This window comes from Rhincodon typus, chromosome 5, assembly GCF_021869965.1.
Source record: "Rhincodon typus isolate 14 chromosome 5, sRhiTyp1.1, whole genome shotgun sequence".
NCBI classification, from domain to species: domain Eukaryota; kingdom Metazoa; phylum Chordata; class Chondrichthyes; order Orectolobiformes; family Rhincodontidae; genus Rhincodon; species Rhincodon typus.
Genome location: NC_063336.1, coordinates 88,568,870 through 88,586,814, shown reverse-complemented (window position 1 = coordinate 88,586,814; position 17,945 = coordinate 88,568,870). Strand labels below are relative to the sequence as shown.

General features: G+C 41.4%; 1 protein-coding gene across 1 annotated transcript in view; it reads right to left on the bottom strand.

Moving 5' to 3' along the window:
• hmgcll1 (3-hydroxymethyl-3-methylglutaryl-CoA lyase-like 1) overlaps positions 1–17,945 on the bottom strand; it is a 74,712-nt gene that overhangs the window by 11,695 nt on the left and 45,072 nt on the right. Inside the window, exon 7 of the mRNA XM_048597096.1 lies at positions 13,821–14,009. Within this exon, the coding sequence (XP_048453053.1) occupies positions 13,821–14,009 (189 nt within the window). The remainder of the gene's footprint in view (positions 1–13,820; positions 14,010–17,945) is intronic.

The following is a 17,945-nucleotide window of genomic DNA, read 5'->3' as shown; positions in this document are numbered from 1 at the left end:
TTTCTGATGAAGGGTCTAGGCCTGAAACGTCAGCCTTCCTACTCCTATGATGCTGCTTGGCCTGCTGTGTTCATCCAGCTCTACACCTTGTTATCTCAGATTCTCCAGCATCTGTAGTTCCTACTATCGCTGATATATTTTTAATAAGCTTTTCTCTTCCTATTTTCATGCAGCAAGTTCTTACAGTCTTCCGATAGCATTAGGGAAACTCACTGTCTTGCAACAAGATCTTTGATTACGTTGGGATATTTTTTGTAATATTGTGCTAAAGGATGAATAATGTAAGGATTAGAAAGGTTTATAATAGGATATAGGTCCAATCAAAATTATACGCTTACATGTATTGGTTTCCGTAAGGTTGAAATAATCTCAAAATCTGGAGCTTTAAGTGTATTTCTTGCTGCTGTTTGTGTGGCAGGTGGACTATACTCAATATATTGTTACTGAGTGCATGACTATAATGCAGCAGCGACATGTAGCATGCCAGATGTACATTCACATAACAATTAGTACCTATTTTTTTCAAATAATACAACAAAATGACATTGTTCCTTCTATTAAAAAAAAGTCCTATTTATTATTGTATCTGTTCCTTTCCAATCATTCGCTAAACTAAAGAAGATTAACAATCAGCTTTTATAAATGAACTGAACGCCTTTTATTGTTCTATGTTTTATAGCTTAGTTTCTTAAAATATTATTCATGATATCACTGAGATGGTAGATGTTGCGCCACCATCTTATGGATTTGGCATGGGAGAGCTGACACGCCATACAGGTTATGTTGTATGTGTTGGTTCTGGAACTGTGCTCGATGTTGTGAATGTCTGTTACTAGTGACGTTGCTATTGCATTGTGTAGTCATGTTACAGTTGAAGTTGTCTTGCCGGTTAGTGATATTGCTGGTGTTTTTGATGATGTTTGCTGCTTTTCCAGCTCAGGTGTAGATCAAATATGCACTCTATTGTTTCTCATTTGCTTACTGGATTCAATCTTGATGATGTGTGACCGTGGAATCTTAAGATCTTTATTCTGCACAGATCCTTCTCATTGGTCTACTCTAGCATACAATAACAACTCTCCCCTAGGAACTTTCTTCCACAGAGATATGTATGGAATTTCTCACGTCCACAGACAAGTGCAAAAACCTCTCTTTCTGTTTGGCATTTCTGGTCTCAGCTGATGTTAAAACTTTGGATATGAATGCAGTCAGTTTTCCCTATTGTAACAGGGCTACTCCAAGTCTTTTTACAGAAGCATCTATTAGCAGAGCAACTGGTTTGTTTCTGTTGAAGTTTGACAGACAGGTCCCCTTGCATACTCCTTCATCGATTTCACTGAAACACCTCTTGTGATTCTGTCCATTGACAAATCAACTTCTTCTTCCATTAGCTCCGAGAGGTTTGTGGTGTGTTCCAGTGGTTATTAAAAAAACTTGGACTGAATCAAGCAAAGGAGGCACAACAACTCTGATTTGTCCCTTGGAGTTTCCATTTTTGAAATGACTGTAACCTATTCAAGACTTGGCTAAACAATGTCAGGTATGTTAACCATTCCAAAGAAGTGGCATTCTGTAATTTTTACGATGCTTTTTCCTGTGTTTAGCTTTTCCCAACTTTCCTGATTTTTATCCATAGCTTCAAATAGATGTTGGTTATCATCTTTTTAATCTGCACCATTGACCTGAATACCATTGGCTATGTCGACTGTCCCTTTACATCTGTGATAAGACTTGTTTGCTTTCTGACTCACTTTTAGGCCAAGAAGTAGGAACTGGAACTGTCCTGGCTAAAGTGTATGCTGAATGTTGTCAACAGCGAAGATTCCTTGTCAAGGTTCACTTCCCAGTTGCCATTTCTGGCACCAGGCTTGCCACAGTTAACATGATCTCTGTCCATGTTAGTATAGGGTACTGATACTTCTTAAGGCTTGAATAAGATCTTTAGATTCAAGACAAATTCTTAGTCTCTCATTTGGTTTCTCTCTCACCACAATGGAATTGATCAAACCTGCAGGCTTGATGACTCTGGTGACCACCTTTTTTTTCACATCTCTTGAAGCTCCCTTCCCAGCTCTCTTTTCAGTTCATAGTGTACGTTACTAATGGGAGGCGATCACTGACTTCACCATTGGGTCAATAGTGATGTGAAAAGCAAAATCTTCAAGACAGTCAATCATCTTGACAAAACATCGGGACACATTTGTATCAGATCTCCCTTGCTTCTGGTCAATAAGGACCTTTCAATGGATGTAATATCCTTAACCCGCAGTGCGCCATCCTTCATCTTGTAAGCTGGAACTATTTGTAACTCCTCATCCCCAAGATAGAAGGACTATCTGCTCCAATTACAGAGAACATACAGTTACCATCTTTTCTTTTGCATGTCCAACTGATTTGGGTTGTTCCTTGCCATTGAAAATCTCAGTTCCTCCATATGTGTTAGCAAGATGTTTCTTGGTTTCAAATCACCTTTTCTTTTTCACTCATTTATTTTTACATTTTCAGGAAAGACCTGAAGGAGAGCCTGAGTGGGATGATTTTACTCTGTGCTCCAGATTTATGGTTGTGGTTTACATCTCAGCCTCTTCCTGATTGGGAAGGTTGTGTGAATTTCTTTTCTCCAGGAACGGTCACAAACGCAAATTTCATGCAGTTGTGCAATTCTGGATTGTTCTCAAACTCATCACCAACTTCCAGTATGGATAATTTGGTCAATTTCACTCTGTTGTTCTGTCATTGATAGCTTGTTTATCATCTTCCTTTGACTTGTTTATCTTATCCTAGTGTTTGAGCTTTTCACTCCTCTCCAGCTTGATCCATATCCTCTCTCTGTGAACTCTCATTATAGCCCGCAGTTCTTGCACACATTTTGTTGTCTCTGGAGTGCATTCTTCTTGCTGCATTGATCATACTGTCTTTCTTTTGACTTTTTGGAAAGTTAGCCATCTGGGTTCCATGACTACTCATTCTCCACGTGCTCTGGCAGTGCCTACAGCCTGATTGAGCAGCCTGCTGCCACCTGTATCCTTACGGTTATGTTTCTGGCTGTGTTTTTCAATCTTCTCATGAAATGGTCAACAGGCTCATCCAATTCTTGCCTCATGTTGGTCAATACAACCATTTGACTTTGGCTGGAGATGTGTGTTGAATTCTTCAAACATTCTGCCTTGTGTTTTTGCTCCCATGTTCACTCAGCTGCCAGCTATTAAAACAAATTTAACTCTTCTCTCCTGCCTACGAAAGGATGTAGCTGACCCATGCCTTTTCTTAAATTAATTTATGGGATGTGGGCGTCACTGGCTAGGCTGGCATTTTTTGCCCATCCCCAATTGCCCAGAAGTTAAGGGTCAATCACATTGCTATGGGGGAGTAACATGTAGGCCACACCAGGGCCAGGTAAGGATGGCAGTTTCCTTCCCTAAAGGACCTCAGTGAACCTGATGGGTTTTTACAACAATCAACAATGTGTTTATGGTATTGTTAGACTCTTATTTGCAGATTTTTTTTTTTGTATATTGAATTCAAATTCCATCATCTGCCACGGTGGGATTTGAACCGGGTCCCTAGGAAATTACCTGGGTCTCTGGATTAACAGTCCATTGATAATGCCACTTGGTCACTGTGATAGCTACGATTTGCACTTTTGCTTAAACTTCTAAAATACCTTTCCAACTTCATCAGCTTCCCATCATGAGCTGCAGCAATGCATTCACTGCTGTGGTGGCTCATTCATTCTCTTTCTCTCTCTCTCTGGCATTATTTTGGCATCACTTTTCAAGATAATACAGCATTTAATTCATTTATAACATTTAAATTATCCCACCACTACTGGTGAAAATAAAGCACGGAGATGGCAGAATAGCTTGCCATAGTCTACAAACCTTTTCTCGAGACAGGAGAGGTGCCAGAGGAACAGAGAGTGACAAATGTGACATCCTTATTCAGGAAAACAGACAAGGAATACTCCTCACAAGTACAGACCGGTCAGTTTAACATCAGTTTTGGATAACATTTTAGAAACAATAATTGGTCAAAAAAATCATCCACAAGCTATCAGAAAAGTTTAAGCTAATTTAGGGAAGCCAGCACAAATTTGTAGGAGCCAGATTATACAATATAGCTGATTTTTTTGATGAAGTAACACAGGTTGATGAGGAGAATGCAGTTGATATTGTTTATGCACAGAGAAGGCTGGTTCATTAAATCAAGGCTCTTGGAATAGCAGGGTCAAAGTCAGCTTTGGATTAAGAAACCTGGAACAAGGTTGGACAACAGTGTTATCTGGTTCAAAAAAAGTTGTTAGAAAAGCTCAGCAGGTCTGGCAGCATCTGTTAAGAGAAATCAGAGTTAAGGTTTCGGGGTCGGTGACCCTTCCTCAGAAAGTGTACTGAGGAAGGGTCACCGGACCCGAAACATTAACACTAATTTCTCTTCACAGATGCTGCCAGACCTGCTCAGCTTTTCCAGCAACTTCTGTTTTTGTTCCTGATTTACAGCACATGCAGTTCTTTCAGTTTTTGTTTGGTGTTATCTGGTTGTTTATCATACTCGAGGGTAATAGACAATGATGTTCCTCAAATATCAATGCTAGGACCACTGATTATATTGATATATCTAAATCACTTGGATACCGTAAAACAAGAGTAACATTTCAAAATTTGTCAATGATAGCAAACTTGGAGGTGTGGCAAACTGTGAGACTACTAATTAACTGCAATAGGACACAGACTGGTAGAATGGGCAGACAAGTGTCAGATGGAGCTTAATACATTGAAATCTGAAGTGATGAATATTAGCAAAAAGAATGAGGACAGGCAGTATAGATTTAATAGCTCCAAACAGTGTACAGGGGCAGAAGGGCTTTTAGATTCATGTGATTTTTGAAGGTGGCTGGATGATTGAGAATAGTGACAGCAAAGCATAAGATCTTGGAGTTCAAAAGTAGAGATATTGAGACAAAAGCAGAGAACTTCTGCTGAACCTTTATAGAGTTCTAGCTAAACACAATTAATGTATTGTGACCTACTCCGATCACCAAACTTTGGGAAAGATGCGAAGGCTCATGAGAAAGTGCGGAGGAGATTTACCAGAATGTGGGATTTCAGCTACAACGTTGGAGAAGCTGGGGTTGTTTTCACTGGTTGGAGGTTGAGGGTTGATTTAATCGCGATTATATACTGTGAATGACTACATATTAATATATGTTATGACAGGTTGAGACAAAGTAAACAAGAAAAGCCATTCCCATTAGCTGTCAGGACAAGGTTTGGAAACACCAATTTAAGGGTTTAGGTAAGAGAGACAGGGAAGATGTAATCTCTTCCTCATGGAGAGTGGGAATGACCTGGAATTCTCTCCCTACATGGGTGATAAAAGCAAAAGCAATTAAGAAATTGGGTGGAGCATACTGTCCCTACCTCTGGGCCAGGACACCTGGCTTCAAGTCCTACCTGCTTCATAGGTGTCTACTAACATCTCTGAACAGGTCGATGAGAAAAGTATCTATAGGAAATGGGACACAGTGAGCCAATAGGATTGACTGAATTGCTCTGTAGAGAGTAGTATGGACTCTACTGGCTGAATGGTCTCCTGCTGTATGGGTCTAACTTTCCAATGGGTGTCATGGCCCTGATATCAATACGATGTTCGAGGTCTGATACCACATTTGCCAGCTGTGGGCCCATCTCTGTTTTCTTCCAACAGGGACAGCCTAATCAGCCACCTCCTGGCTCACCATCCACTTAAGGACAGCAGGCTAGATGTAGAGGCTCCTGGCCTGACCAAAGGGCCCACATCTGCAGAACGTCAGAAGCTCACCTGGGAGAGGGGTGCAGCTGAGCTAGGCCGTGCTGGAAGGACAGCCTTGACATGGAGGTGCCCTCAAAGACATGTATTTTTAATTAAGGAGCAGCAAGGTACCTCCATAGCCCCACTGGGGATGCGGGTCAGCCTTCTCAGCTCACAGGCACCTCTGCAGCCTGTCCTGGGCTACCATGGGGACCTTCTGCCAGTGCCAGGCTCTTCCTGGGCCTCAGGAAATCGACCCTAAACCAACTGTTGATTATTTAAACTGGCTGCTCACCTCCATTCCATGAAGAACGCTCCACATTTCCAGTACTGTCACTGGAAAGCAGGGAATAGAAAGGAAGGCGGGGGGTTGGGGGGGTGGGGATTGAAAGGGTTAAGTGCCCTGTCATAACAAGCTATAGAGAGCGCAAAGGAAAAGTTCTGAACTGACAATGATGTCAGCTATGGTGGTGATGGAGGTTTTAGAGTTTGGATCCAGTGCTTCTGGTTTAACAACGTAGGGGCCACGGAGCATTCTAGGAGATGTATCCTGGCTATAATTTCAAGAGATTAAGTTTTAATTTATTTTATTATTATTTTGGTTTGTATGATTGGGGCTTATATTTATTGGAACAGCAAACCATTAGAATTTTGCTTGATTCGGGATTAGTTAGTAGTTAAGGAGCAATTGCTCAGTTTGACAGTAGTTCTGTTAATTTGCCCAGTGTTAAAGTTTGATAAATAAATTGTTAATTGTTGATTATAGAGTGAGTGAAAGGATTTCATTCCATTTAACCACTCCTTTACACATATTGGGAGGTGAGAGGCAGGTTATACCACTTTTCACACTTCTTTTAACAGACTATGAGGCGAGGTGAACCTCTCTGGGTGTTTTGGTTTTAGTTATCGGGGGACGGGGTGGGGGGGTTCAACCTCCACGTCATACATTTGTTTTCACCCGGTTCTTGCTGTAGAATGTCTGGGTCCTCCCATTGCCAGTAGAACAGAACTCCCTCTGCCATGGCAGTAAATGATATCGATTATGTGATACTGAAAAGCTTTTGTGCAATTTCAAGTTTCTCATAACACCAATTCCCCTTGGGGTGGGCTGCCTAGGATCGGGGAAGATGGAGACTGTTACATCATCACATCCATTAATACTTTACACAGTGAACCTTTCACATTCCCTCCTTTGGAATCTCTCTCAAATCCTATGTCATTTATACCAGCACACCACAAAAACATATAATCTGCCTGGAGGTTTGGGCTGCTATTCACTCCAACCAAAAGCTTTCAGTGCTCAGTTTTGTTTCTCCTATTCTATTATCATATGTTTCTTTTGTAAAGGCACAATGAAAGGATCCTTTTCTGACAGCCTGGCACAGGCTCATCATATAGTTCAACAGCTTACAGTTAGATAAAACAGAAGCCCTTAAGGGTCTATTTTACTCTGAACAGGAATGCAGTGTGAATGACATTGAGCTGTCATGCTCACAGACACTGAATAGGTGAACCTTTGTTTAAATCTGTCACATCAACAAAATCTCCTGAAAAACACTGTTTCACTCTCAGGGCAGAGAAGCTGTGAACGATACACAAAAACCTCACAAAGAAAATGGCAATTTAAGCCACGAGTTCATTACAAGGCCTATTCTTTTTAAATGACATTTTTTCCCACTTCTGACTATAGACTTTCAAATACCTATTTGCATGAGTTTATTTTTTTCTGAATGGAACAAAACAGATGCTGTCCAAAAAAAAAACTCTTTTCTCAATTTGCAACTAATAATGTTCCAATAGAAAACATTTAACTTTACGTATCAGACACTTGAGAGACTAAGAAGCTCATTTTACCAAATGAGGATGCTACTGAAGTTGCACCAACTTCAGTTACCACCTTCACTTAATTTAAAATGAAATCTTTTTCCTCAAATCAAAAGTAATGGTGACACTGAAATTATAGAAAGTTACAAAAGCCCACCCACTTCACCAACGTTCTTTAGTGAAGAGAATCTGCCATCCTTACTCAGTCTGGTCAACATGTTACTTCAGACCCACAGCAATATGGTTGACTCTTAACCACCTGTTGAAATGGATGAGCAAGCCACAGTACTGTACATAAACATGAGAATAAAGCCAAACAGACAACCCAGCATCTATCCAGGCACCAGCCATGACAATGGCACACCCAGCCCTGTTAACTCAGCAGACTCCTCCTTACTAGCATCTGGGGACTGCTATCAAGTTTGAGAGGGAGAGAAATCTCAAAAGCTAGAATCACAGAATTCCTGCAGTGCAGAAAGAAGCCATGCAGCCCATCAAGTTCACACTGACCCTCTGAAGACCACCCCACTCAGACCCAGCACCCCACCCTAGCCCTGCAGCCCTGCATTTCCTATGGCTAACCCACCTAACTTACACATGTTTGGACTGTGGGAAGAAACCAGAGCATCCAGAGGAAACTCACGCATACAGAGGGAGAATGTGCAAACTCCACACAGACAGTCACCCGAGGGTGGGACCCGAGGGTGGGACCGAACCCAGGCGCTGTGAGGCAGCAGTTTTAACCACGGTGCCACCTTGTCACGCTAGTCAAACGACAGTGAGGTAAGTCAGACGCAGGCCTTTAAAACTTACAATTCATGTCGCAGACAGTGTTAGCATGATCCCTATTCCCAGTTATGTTCTGCCCTACTGACAGAGGTGGTGGTACAGTGATATACTGTAATGAGGGACTATTCCTCAACACTGACCCTGGAGCCTATGAAATCCCATGAAAGATTTGTGCTCTAGCTGTTTCAGTACAGCTACAAGACCGGACAAAGTTAAAAATGGACAAAGTAGGTCATGCCCACAAAAGGCAAAAGAAATCTGATATGGCCAAAATTACTTATTGGTCAATTCCTAATGATGAGAAAGATGGCAGAGCGTCATGTAAACAGTGCCATCAAGAAACACTTACTCACTTGCTCAGTTTGGGTTCTGTAAAGATTACCCAACTCTAGATCTCACAATAGCTTTGATGCAGAAAGGACAAAAGACCTGAATTCAAGAAATGACACAAGAGTTATTGCCCTTGTCAACAAGGCAACATTTGACTGAATCTGGTATCAAGCAAATCTAATAGATTGAAATCAAGGGTAAACAGTAGGACTATTGCACTGGCAGGAGTCATACCTAGCACAAAGGAAGATTGTTAGATAGTTGTGCTTGTTGGAAACCAATCATCTCAGCCCCAAGATAGAACTGTTTAGGTCATAAGATAAATGATCAAAATGAAGCCTTTTCTGCTCAAGCCTCTGAGACCCAACCCTCATCAGCTGATTTAGCAATGACCTTCCGAACAACATGTGGTCAGAAGCAGGGATTTTCATTGATAACAAAGTGTTCATTTCAATTCACGGTATCTCCAATCGTGAAACAATCATTGCCTAACTGCTTATGTGCAAGCGAGGCCCGGTCAAAGTTCTGGCTGAGACTGATATATGCCACAAATGCTTCTTGTCATTTTAGTGCTAGGCAATGAATATCTCCAGCAAAAGAAATTCCAGCCATCCATTTGACATTCAGTAAATTACTATTGCCAATCCTCTTGCTTCAACACTCTGGAGATCATCATTGACCAGAAACCTAATTGAACCATCCAACATTAATACTGTGGCTCCAATAGCAGGACAGATGTGTTTTCTCGTGAGTAATTTACCTGACTCCCTGTCTGCCATCTAGACACAAGTCAGGACTAAGATGGAACACTCCCCATTTGCCTGGATGAGTGCAGCTCCAACACTCAAGAAACTCAAGATCACCCAGGACAAAGAGCCACTTATTTGCCACTCCCTTACCATCTTAAGCATTCACTCCTTCCATCACCAGTACACACTGGAGGTCATGTGTAACATCTACAGTACACAATGCAGCCATATCCCAAGAGACTATCAACCGCACCTTCCAAATCCGCGACTCTACAATCTAGAAAGATAAGGGCAGCAGATACTTGGGAACACCACCACCTGCAAGTTCTGCTCCAAACCAAAGAGCATCCTGACTTTAAAATATGTGGTGATTCTTCATCATAACTGCGTCAAACTCCCTCCCTAACAGTGCTGTGGGTGCACTTAAACCACATGGATTGTATTGGTCTATGAAAGCAACTCACCACCACTTCCTCAAGAACAATGAGGTCAAGAAAATAATTGATGACTGAACCAGATATAGACCCATGCCATGAATGAATTTTTAAAAACGCAAGAATCTTTTTCATATTTTTACACAAAAGCCTCTAAACACCACACTTCTGTCCATTAATGAAAAAAAACTTGAGTTAGAAACTTTACTGCAACAGCACCAACGCTGCTCTGAGTTAACAGATTTGTATTTTTTAGAAAGAGCAAGCTTCCAGTATTCCCTGCCCTTCTTGCCAATACGTGCCAAAGTCTAACGACTGTTGAAACGCCCCTACCCCTGTCCTTACTGAATCTTAATGATGCATAAAAAATGTCAATATAGCCGTAACATCTTGCATGCTTAAATGTCTCATCTCCTCCCTTCCCATAACTTGGGGGTGCTGGTAAAGACAGATCTAATAGCTACACCGTTCTACACTCAGCAATTTTGCATGCATGTGGGAAATCCATCATTGAAACAACTGTACTGCATATTTTGTTAATTGTGTCTCATATTAGGTCTGACCCTCAATAACAACTGCAAACTAGCGATCGGTCTCAATATGTCTAAACATTAGTCAGCTACATAGTTAACTTGAAATTCTTATCAGCTGCAATATAGACCTGGAATCCAAATATTTATTTGACAGGTGGTGAACTATTGGCCCACCATGGAGTTTTATACAGTGGTAACTTAAGGAATGAATAAACAATCAGTGACATTGAATTATTATGAAGTATATAATATTCTAATGGCCTGACACCTCCACTAATACATCTCTTGTGATTTGGCTTGTGGTGAGTCAGAGGACATACTCACTTCTAACAATAGGGATAGTTATGCCTCCAGAATTAATTCTCCAGGCTCAGTGACCATGAAATATAACCACACATCACCTGGTTTAAGCAGGATTTCAACATCACCAATAAAATAAACAGGAAGAGCACTGCCTGACTTATAAACTCTCTATTTTATACAAACATGGATCCGGATCTTCTTGCTGACATATTCCACATTGTCCTGGTATATCCCTTGCACATATTTGGCCATGTGTATTTTCACATTATCAGACCAAGTGGAGGTGATGGCCATTGATACAATTGCTTCTCTATTAATCCAGAAACTCAGGTAATATCCTGGATTCCTGGTTCAGATCTCACCATGGTAAACGGTAGAATTTTGAATCAATAAAAATCTGGAATTAAGACTCTAATGATGCTTAATGTCAATTTTTGGGAAAAACCTATCTGGTTTGGTAATGCCCTTTACGGGTGTAACTTCCATCTTTACATGGTCTGGCCTACATGTGACTCTGGACCTACTGCCAAGTGAGTGACTCTTCTAGGCAATTAGAAATGGGCAATAAACACTGGCCCAGCCAGTATCATTCTAAAAGAAAGATTATCTACTGGGGTAATTCCTCAATGCACAGCTGGTTTGTGACAACAGCCATTGAATGTACCATTCAAATCTGTGCTAACTAGCCAGGCAGCAGACATGACTCTTTCATCCCTGTGCCAGCCATCTGTGCCACCCTGCACTTATACAGTTGTAGAGTTGTACTGCACAGAAACAGATCCTTTGGTCCAATGCACCCACGCCGGCCAGATAACCTTCAATTAATGTAGTCCCATTTGCTAGCATTTGGCCCATGTCCCTCCAAACCTTTCCTATTCACGTACCCATTCAAATGCCTTTTAAATGTTGTAATTGTACCAAAATGACCACTTTCTCTGACAGCTCATTCCATAGACGCACCACACTCTGCATGAAAAAGTTGCCCCTCAGGTCCCTTTTAAATCTTTCCTCTCTCACCTTAAACCTATGTTCTCTAGTTCTGGACTCCCCACCCTGGTAATCGTACTGTTTCGAAAGTCCCTATGGTGTGAATATCAGAACTGGTGTTTTCTCGGTCAGATACAATGATCTTCAGGAATATTGATTTCCTAATTCGTCACTGGCTGAGGGGCATTGTCATTTTCAGCAGCTAGAATGTAAGAAACGGACCAGAGTTAGCTTCTGAATTGAGTGGAAAGATAGAGAGAGAAGTGGATATCGACAGGATCTGCAGCTTTTTATTCAGACTATGAGAGATGAGGAAGAAATCAGAAGTGAGAAAGTGGATTGTGTATAAAGAAATCCTGTGTGATGTTTCCTTCAGTATAAGCTATGACCACAGCCTCCAAGCTGCCCCTCACTATGATTGTCAGGATGTCCTCTTCAAGGGGAAGAGGCTGTACACACAGACTGTTCCTCTGCTGTGACAGACTGTCATCTGATGTTGTTTGTGGTCTGCTCCTGCAAAAAAACAGTGAAGTGTGACAGTGAGAGAGGTATAAAAACAATAGAAAATAGGAGCAGGACTAGGCCATTCGTCTCATCAAGCCTGCTCCACTATTCAATATGATCACGATTGATCATCCAACTCAGTAGCCTGAGTCTTGTGAGGAGTTGGAAGAAGATAAATGTCATGGTGAATTAGCTGACAGTGCATCTATGTGAGATGCGAGTTGAGGGTTAAGTGAGCGCTGAGTGTCTGAGCACGAGAAGTAGGTTTAGTGAAGTGTACTGCAGTGATTGCAGGGCAGTGCAGGGTAGTGAGGAAGGGCAGTGCTGTTGTATGAAATGAGATTGTGAGCAGAAAGTATGAGAACAGCCCCATTACCTACACATCTCCAGCTCGATTGTTAAGTATTTTCTAGCATTGCAGCTATGGTTCCAGGGCTATTGACCTGGAATGAACATCCTCGGACATCTCCTTTCACCTGCTCCTCCTGAATAGATGCCTGGAGGGTTTCTTGCTACCTGGAGTAAATAAAAGGCTCTGCTCTTCTTTGTTTCCTGTGTCAAGGTCTCTAAGGCAACACTGTCAAACTCTGGGGCACACTCGCTTCGGCCATTTCTCCATAACTTACTGCTTCAGCTAGAATGCCCTTTACGAGCTGTTGGCTGCTGTTGAGTACCATCATGGATGCTACTGACATCCCTGAGGTGTAAACAGCTAATGAACAGTACTAGCTACACATGTTAACTGTTTGGGTCAGCAGGCAGCATGGATATTTTATGCTGCTTGCAATGGCACTGTCTGATGTGGTGTAATCTGAAGGTGACTGCAATCAGATTTCAGAGCCTGTAAATCATATTTCATTTTTTTTAGATACTAGAAGGTTTACTGGTACTTTGAGAAATGAATTTCACAACTATGACAGCTCATAAGTGAATGATGAGCAGGGTGCATAGTAAGGTCCCATCCTAAACAAATGGAAAATGGCACAAGGAGCCAATTCAATGAATACAATAGAACTGGCCTCTCCAGGGAATGTGGCACAGCACCTTGGACAGAGCTTGAAAGGAGATCAGAGGTTCATGAGCAGTATGGATTAACCTGGTGAAACATATGTCTCTATATTCATATCCTCCCACAGGACAAAAGCTCAACACCATTGCTGGATTAAATTAAAGGCTGATCAGCTATAGAAGCCTCCATGAAGTAATATAACATTGAAGTATACCTCCTTGAAAAAAAAACGTTCAGGAGACATAAAAACAAAGCCATTCATGAGTGAAAGAATACAAAGTAATGACAGGATACAACAGCATTGTAAAATCCCTGGAGAGTTTTAAAATTTGGAGTTGTTTTTGCAGTAGTTGGTCACCTATTTCACATTTAAATATATACATCACATCATTCATTCTGTATTTACTTCACGCTCTGATGAAAATAATTCATCCTCAAGGAGGGTTAGCACCAACAACAGCAATTACTCAAATTGTTTCTCCTCACGCACTAACAGTTCCTGGCATGATGATAATCCTCATTTTAATCCTTATGGCTGCCTGAATAACTTACAAAATAAAACTGGGTTTACCTGTAATGCTACAAAGACGTTAGCGAGAGCCTGGCCATATGTATCATGGCAATGAACGGCAAGGGCACTTTTAGGGATTTCTTTCATCACTGCTTCCAGCATTTTCTTCACATTTCCAGGAGTTCCTACACCAGTTGTGTCTCCCAGTGAAATCTCATAGCAGCCCAAACTGTACATTCTTTTAGCCACCTGGTGAGGGGGGAGGAGGGGAAACAAAGCTGCAACTAATATATTTCTCCACTCAATACATTGAAAAGCAATTTCTGAGTTCAAGGAAACTGTTAATCATACCACTCTGTTTTAAAAAAGGGGAAATCTAAAAAAAATGATTGCTTAGTAAATGGTTGAATTTTCCACAAAACATTTGTTGATAGATTTCTTTTCCCACACAATCAAGGTTGGTAATTCATATTCAGGACACATTGAGAAAATGGGGATCATTCACGACTGAAGACAGAACCCAATTAAAATTACTATTTAGTATGTAGTGTTCTTCAGACAAGGTTCCACAGTTGCAAGTATTGACAAGGTAAGGTACCACATACATAAAGATCTATAGCTCAGCCATAATGGAAAAGAGGATCTTTCATAAAGTTAAGGAGATACAAGAGGGTGTCACTGGGTTCAAACATGGGAACATTGATCTTTAAATATATTAATTAGTTGGAAATCTGCTGATGGCGTGAAAACAGATTACAGAAGTGAAAAACAAGATTGCATGTGTATTACAATATCACATCTTCCATAGCTAGAAGGCAATGAAGCACTTTTGAAGTACTCACTGTTGAAATGTAGGGATGCACCACAAGGTTCCACATGCAGCAAATGAGCCTATCCATTTTCAGCGACGTAGGCTGCAGGATAAATACCGGTTAAGAGACCAGGAGAATTCTCCTGGACTTTCTGCACTTTGATGTGAGGTTTCCCATTAGTTTCCAAGCACATCACATTAATGTGGAAATGTGGTACTGTCTAACATTCTTCACACATTGTCTGAGATGATAGATAGTATCTCAGTTTAAGGTTACCAACAACAGAAATACCACTGCATTGTAGCTTCAAGAGGATTGAGTACTATCAAGGACCCTGCATTGCAGTGAGATTCAAAAAGTCTCGAGATAGAAAATACAATTAAACATTACCAGTGGGTTCATTCTAATCCCCAAGAAAGGGCCACCCCATTTGTATGGATTTCACCAACACTAAGAAGCAGTACAAACCACAAAACATATTGACTAACTCAGCATTAGTAGTAGAAACCAAGAAGAAACTAAGGTGAAAATGTTGGATCTTCCCATTAGATAGGGAAGTGCTTTTAACTGCTGAATGCAGGCTCAGCCATGCAAGAGGACAGTGGCTGTGGCACTGAACTCAAAAATGGCGTCACTGGAATCAAATCTGTGTTCCATAATCTGCCTACTCAGTCTATTTCTTGCACCCGATCCTTGTGTCCATACTGATGATCTGCCTAAAATGGTACCTGTCAGGGATAGCACCATATATGCATGATGCAACTGCCACTTTGTATCTGTAAAAGTACCCATTGCACCAAAAATGTAGGTGCTATACAATCCAATATTAACATCTTAAAGTGCAGACTTCATAACCGACTTCTCCCAGCATGGACTGACACTTCTAAGTCGCATAAGTTAAGAAATTTCAGGCCTACATTTCCTATCAATTTAGATTAATGGATGGAAAATCAAACTCATCCTGTCACCAGGGCCAACAATGAGAGCCATGGCTAGCTGACTATGGAATCTGATCTTGGAACGATGGATAGCACATATGGAAAACAAGAACTGTACTGACCAAACAGAAGAAATAATTGATTGACATTATACGGAATGAATGTACGTCTCTATTCTCTATTGACATCCCCCAGATGCTTTATTGAGTCCTCAAGCTAGTAATGTTCTGGAAGATGCACCCAATTTACAAAAGTCATCCCACAAATAAGTGTCAACAAGGTGCAGGGCTGGATGAACACAGCAGGCCAAGCAGCATCATACCACAAATAAGTGTACTAAGTTTTAAAAACTCCTGTTGGATTATATTCAAGTATAGGTGGGGTACCACTCAGAGTATGCAGTGTCAGTCCTTGAATAAAGGTGACTGTTGCATGTTCAAATAACAATAAGAAAAGAATCAGACAGAAATACTCAGAACGGCTTTATTATTGTTAACTTTACTATCATCAGAAAGGGGGTGGCATTGTTATTGCCATTGCTGTGGGACTGAATGAATGGAATATACGTAAACACAAGCTTTGAGTCATAAACAGAGTGTTGGAGAAACTCAACAGGTCTGACAGCATCTGTGGAGTGTTATAGAATCATAGGGATGTACAGTATGGAAACAGACTCTTCGGTCCAACTCGTCCATGCTGACCAGATATGAAGAACAGAATTAATGTTTTGATTCCAGTGACCCTTCATCAGAACTGAAATGGCTGGGGAATGGCTGGTGCTGATATTGAGAGGTGGGATTTTAGAGGGGAGAGGAAGTAGTGAGTCGAATGGATGACAACAATGTCCATAGAGACAGGAGAAAGGAGAAGTAAACGAAGGGAACAGTGATGATAAGCAGGAGGGAGGTAAATGCTAAATGGGAATTGTGAATCGTTGAAAATGGATTTACTGTGCAGGGGGAAGAGCAGCATTTGAGGGTGTGGGGTAGGAAACAAATGCGAAGGAAAAGTGATCGCGTTGTGAAATTGTTAAACTCAACATTGAGTCCTGAGGGCTGCAATATTCCCAGGTGGAAAATAGGGTATTATTCCTCTAGCTCACACTGAGCTTCACTGGAGCACTCCAGCTAGCCTGAGACAGGGAGGTTGGCCAGGGAACACAGTGGTGTGCTAAAGTGGCAGGTAACTGGAAGCTTGGGGTCAGGTAGGTGCCAGATTAGTAGGGTACGGGCTGGGGAGAGGGTGAGGTCCCAATGAAAAATGATGCAGCATTTAGGGTGTGTTAGGGTCGATAGGATCGGGTCTGGCAACGAAGTGGGGGCCAGGGTTTCGGGTCGAATCTGGCGAAGTACGTGTCTGGTGAGGGTCCTGGGGCGGTGGGGAAACGTATTGGGTCATGGTAAAAGGTCTGAGAGAGTTGTACATCCAGCTGCATGAAGTAAATGTGGCATCAGTTTAACAGTTATGCAGGACTTGATTACCTATTTAATAGTGCACCTTTATCCAAGTAATTATTCCACTTGACTTCAGTGGAACTATCCAATGTTTCCAATTGTCATGAAGACTTTGTCAGGTTCCAGGCATAGAGGAATTGGTCAGTGGTAAAATTCAATTTCCCAGGCAATTCCTTTGGAGTGTGCTACAAGGGGATTCTGCAGGGTCCCATACACAACTCCCATCTACACCGGTGGAACAACTATTGGCCTGTGAAAAATCCAGGTTTTTGCTGCTTACACAACAAATGCCAGCTCCATTTCTGTTACTAATTTTGTTTCCACAATGTTGAGCCAATACAGAGACTAAGGCAGTGTGATACAAAACACTGACGTTCTTGAGTAGTGTTCCTGTGTTATTTATAAACTGAGTCTGAGTGTACTTTGATAGTACAATGTCAAATCAACAGTTATCAGCAGTGCATCTGTTTTGCATTCAGTGAATCTGTGCTTTAGTTAAAACATAGGTTGGTGAAAATGCTTTACCTCATTACACTGTTAAACATAGATTTTCTATCCTGGTAATTTTGTTACACTTCTGCATGATAAATTCGATTTAGAGAACATGGTCGCTTTAAAGTAGATAAATTTGAGTGACGTATTTTCCATAGCAAAGAGCAAGGGGCCAGAGATTCTAGACAGAACAAGCAAGTTGTCACATTTTGCAAATTGATTCCCATCAACAATTGACGTCGAGGTCCTGGTATTAAGATAAGGGTTTGTGGGATAAGTAGCTACCTCATAGAATGATTGGATACTGGGAAATTGAGGCAGGACTTCAGAAGAGGGATCAGAATCAAGAGACAGAAGGAGCAGAGCCCTCAGATTTAGTTTGGGAGAGTAGTGAATGGAGGCTGGGACTCAGACATGGATTGAGTGGGTCTGCAAATGAAGTCTGGGTCTCAGAGATGGATTGAAGGGGTCTGGAATTGAAGGCTGGGT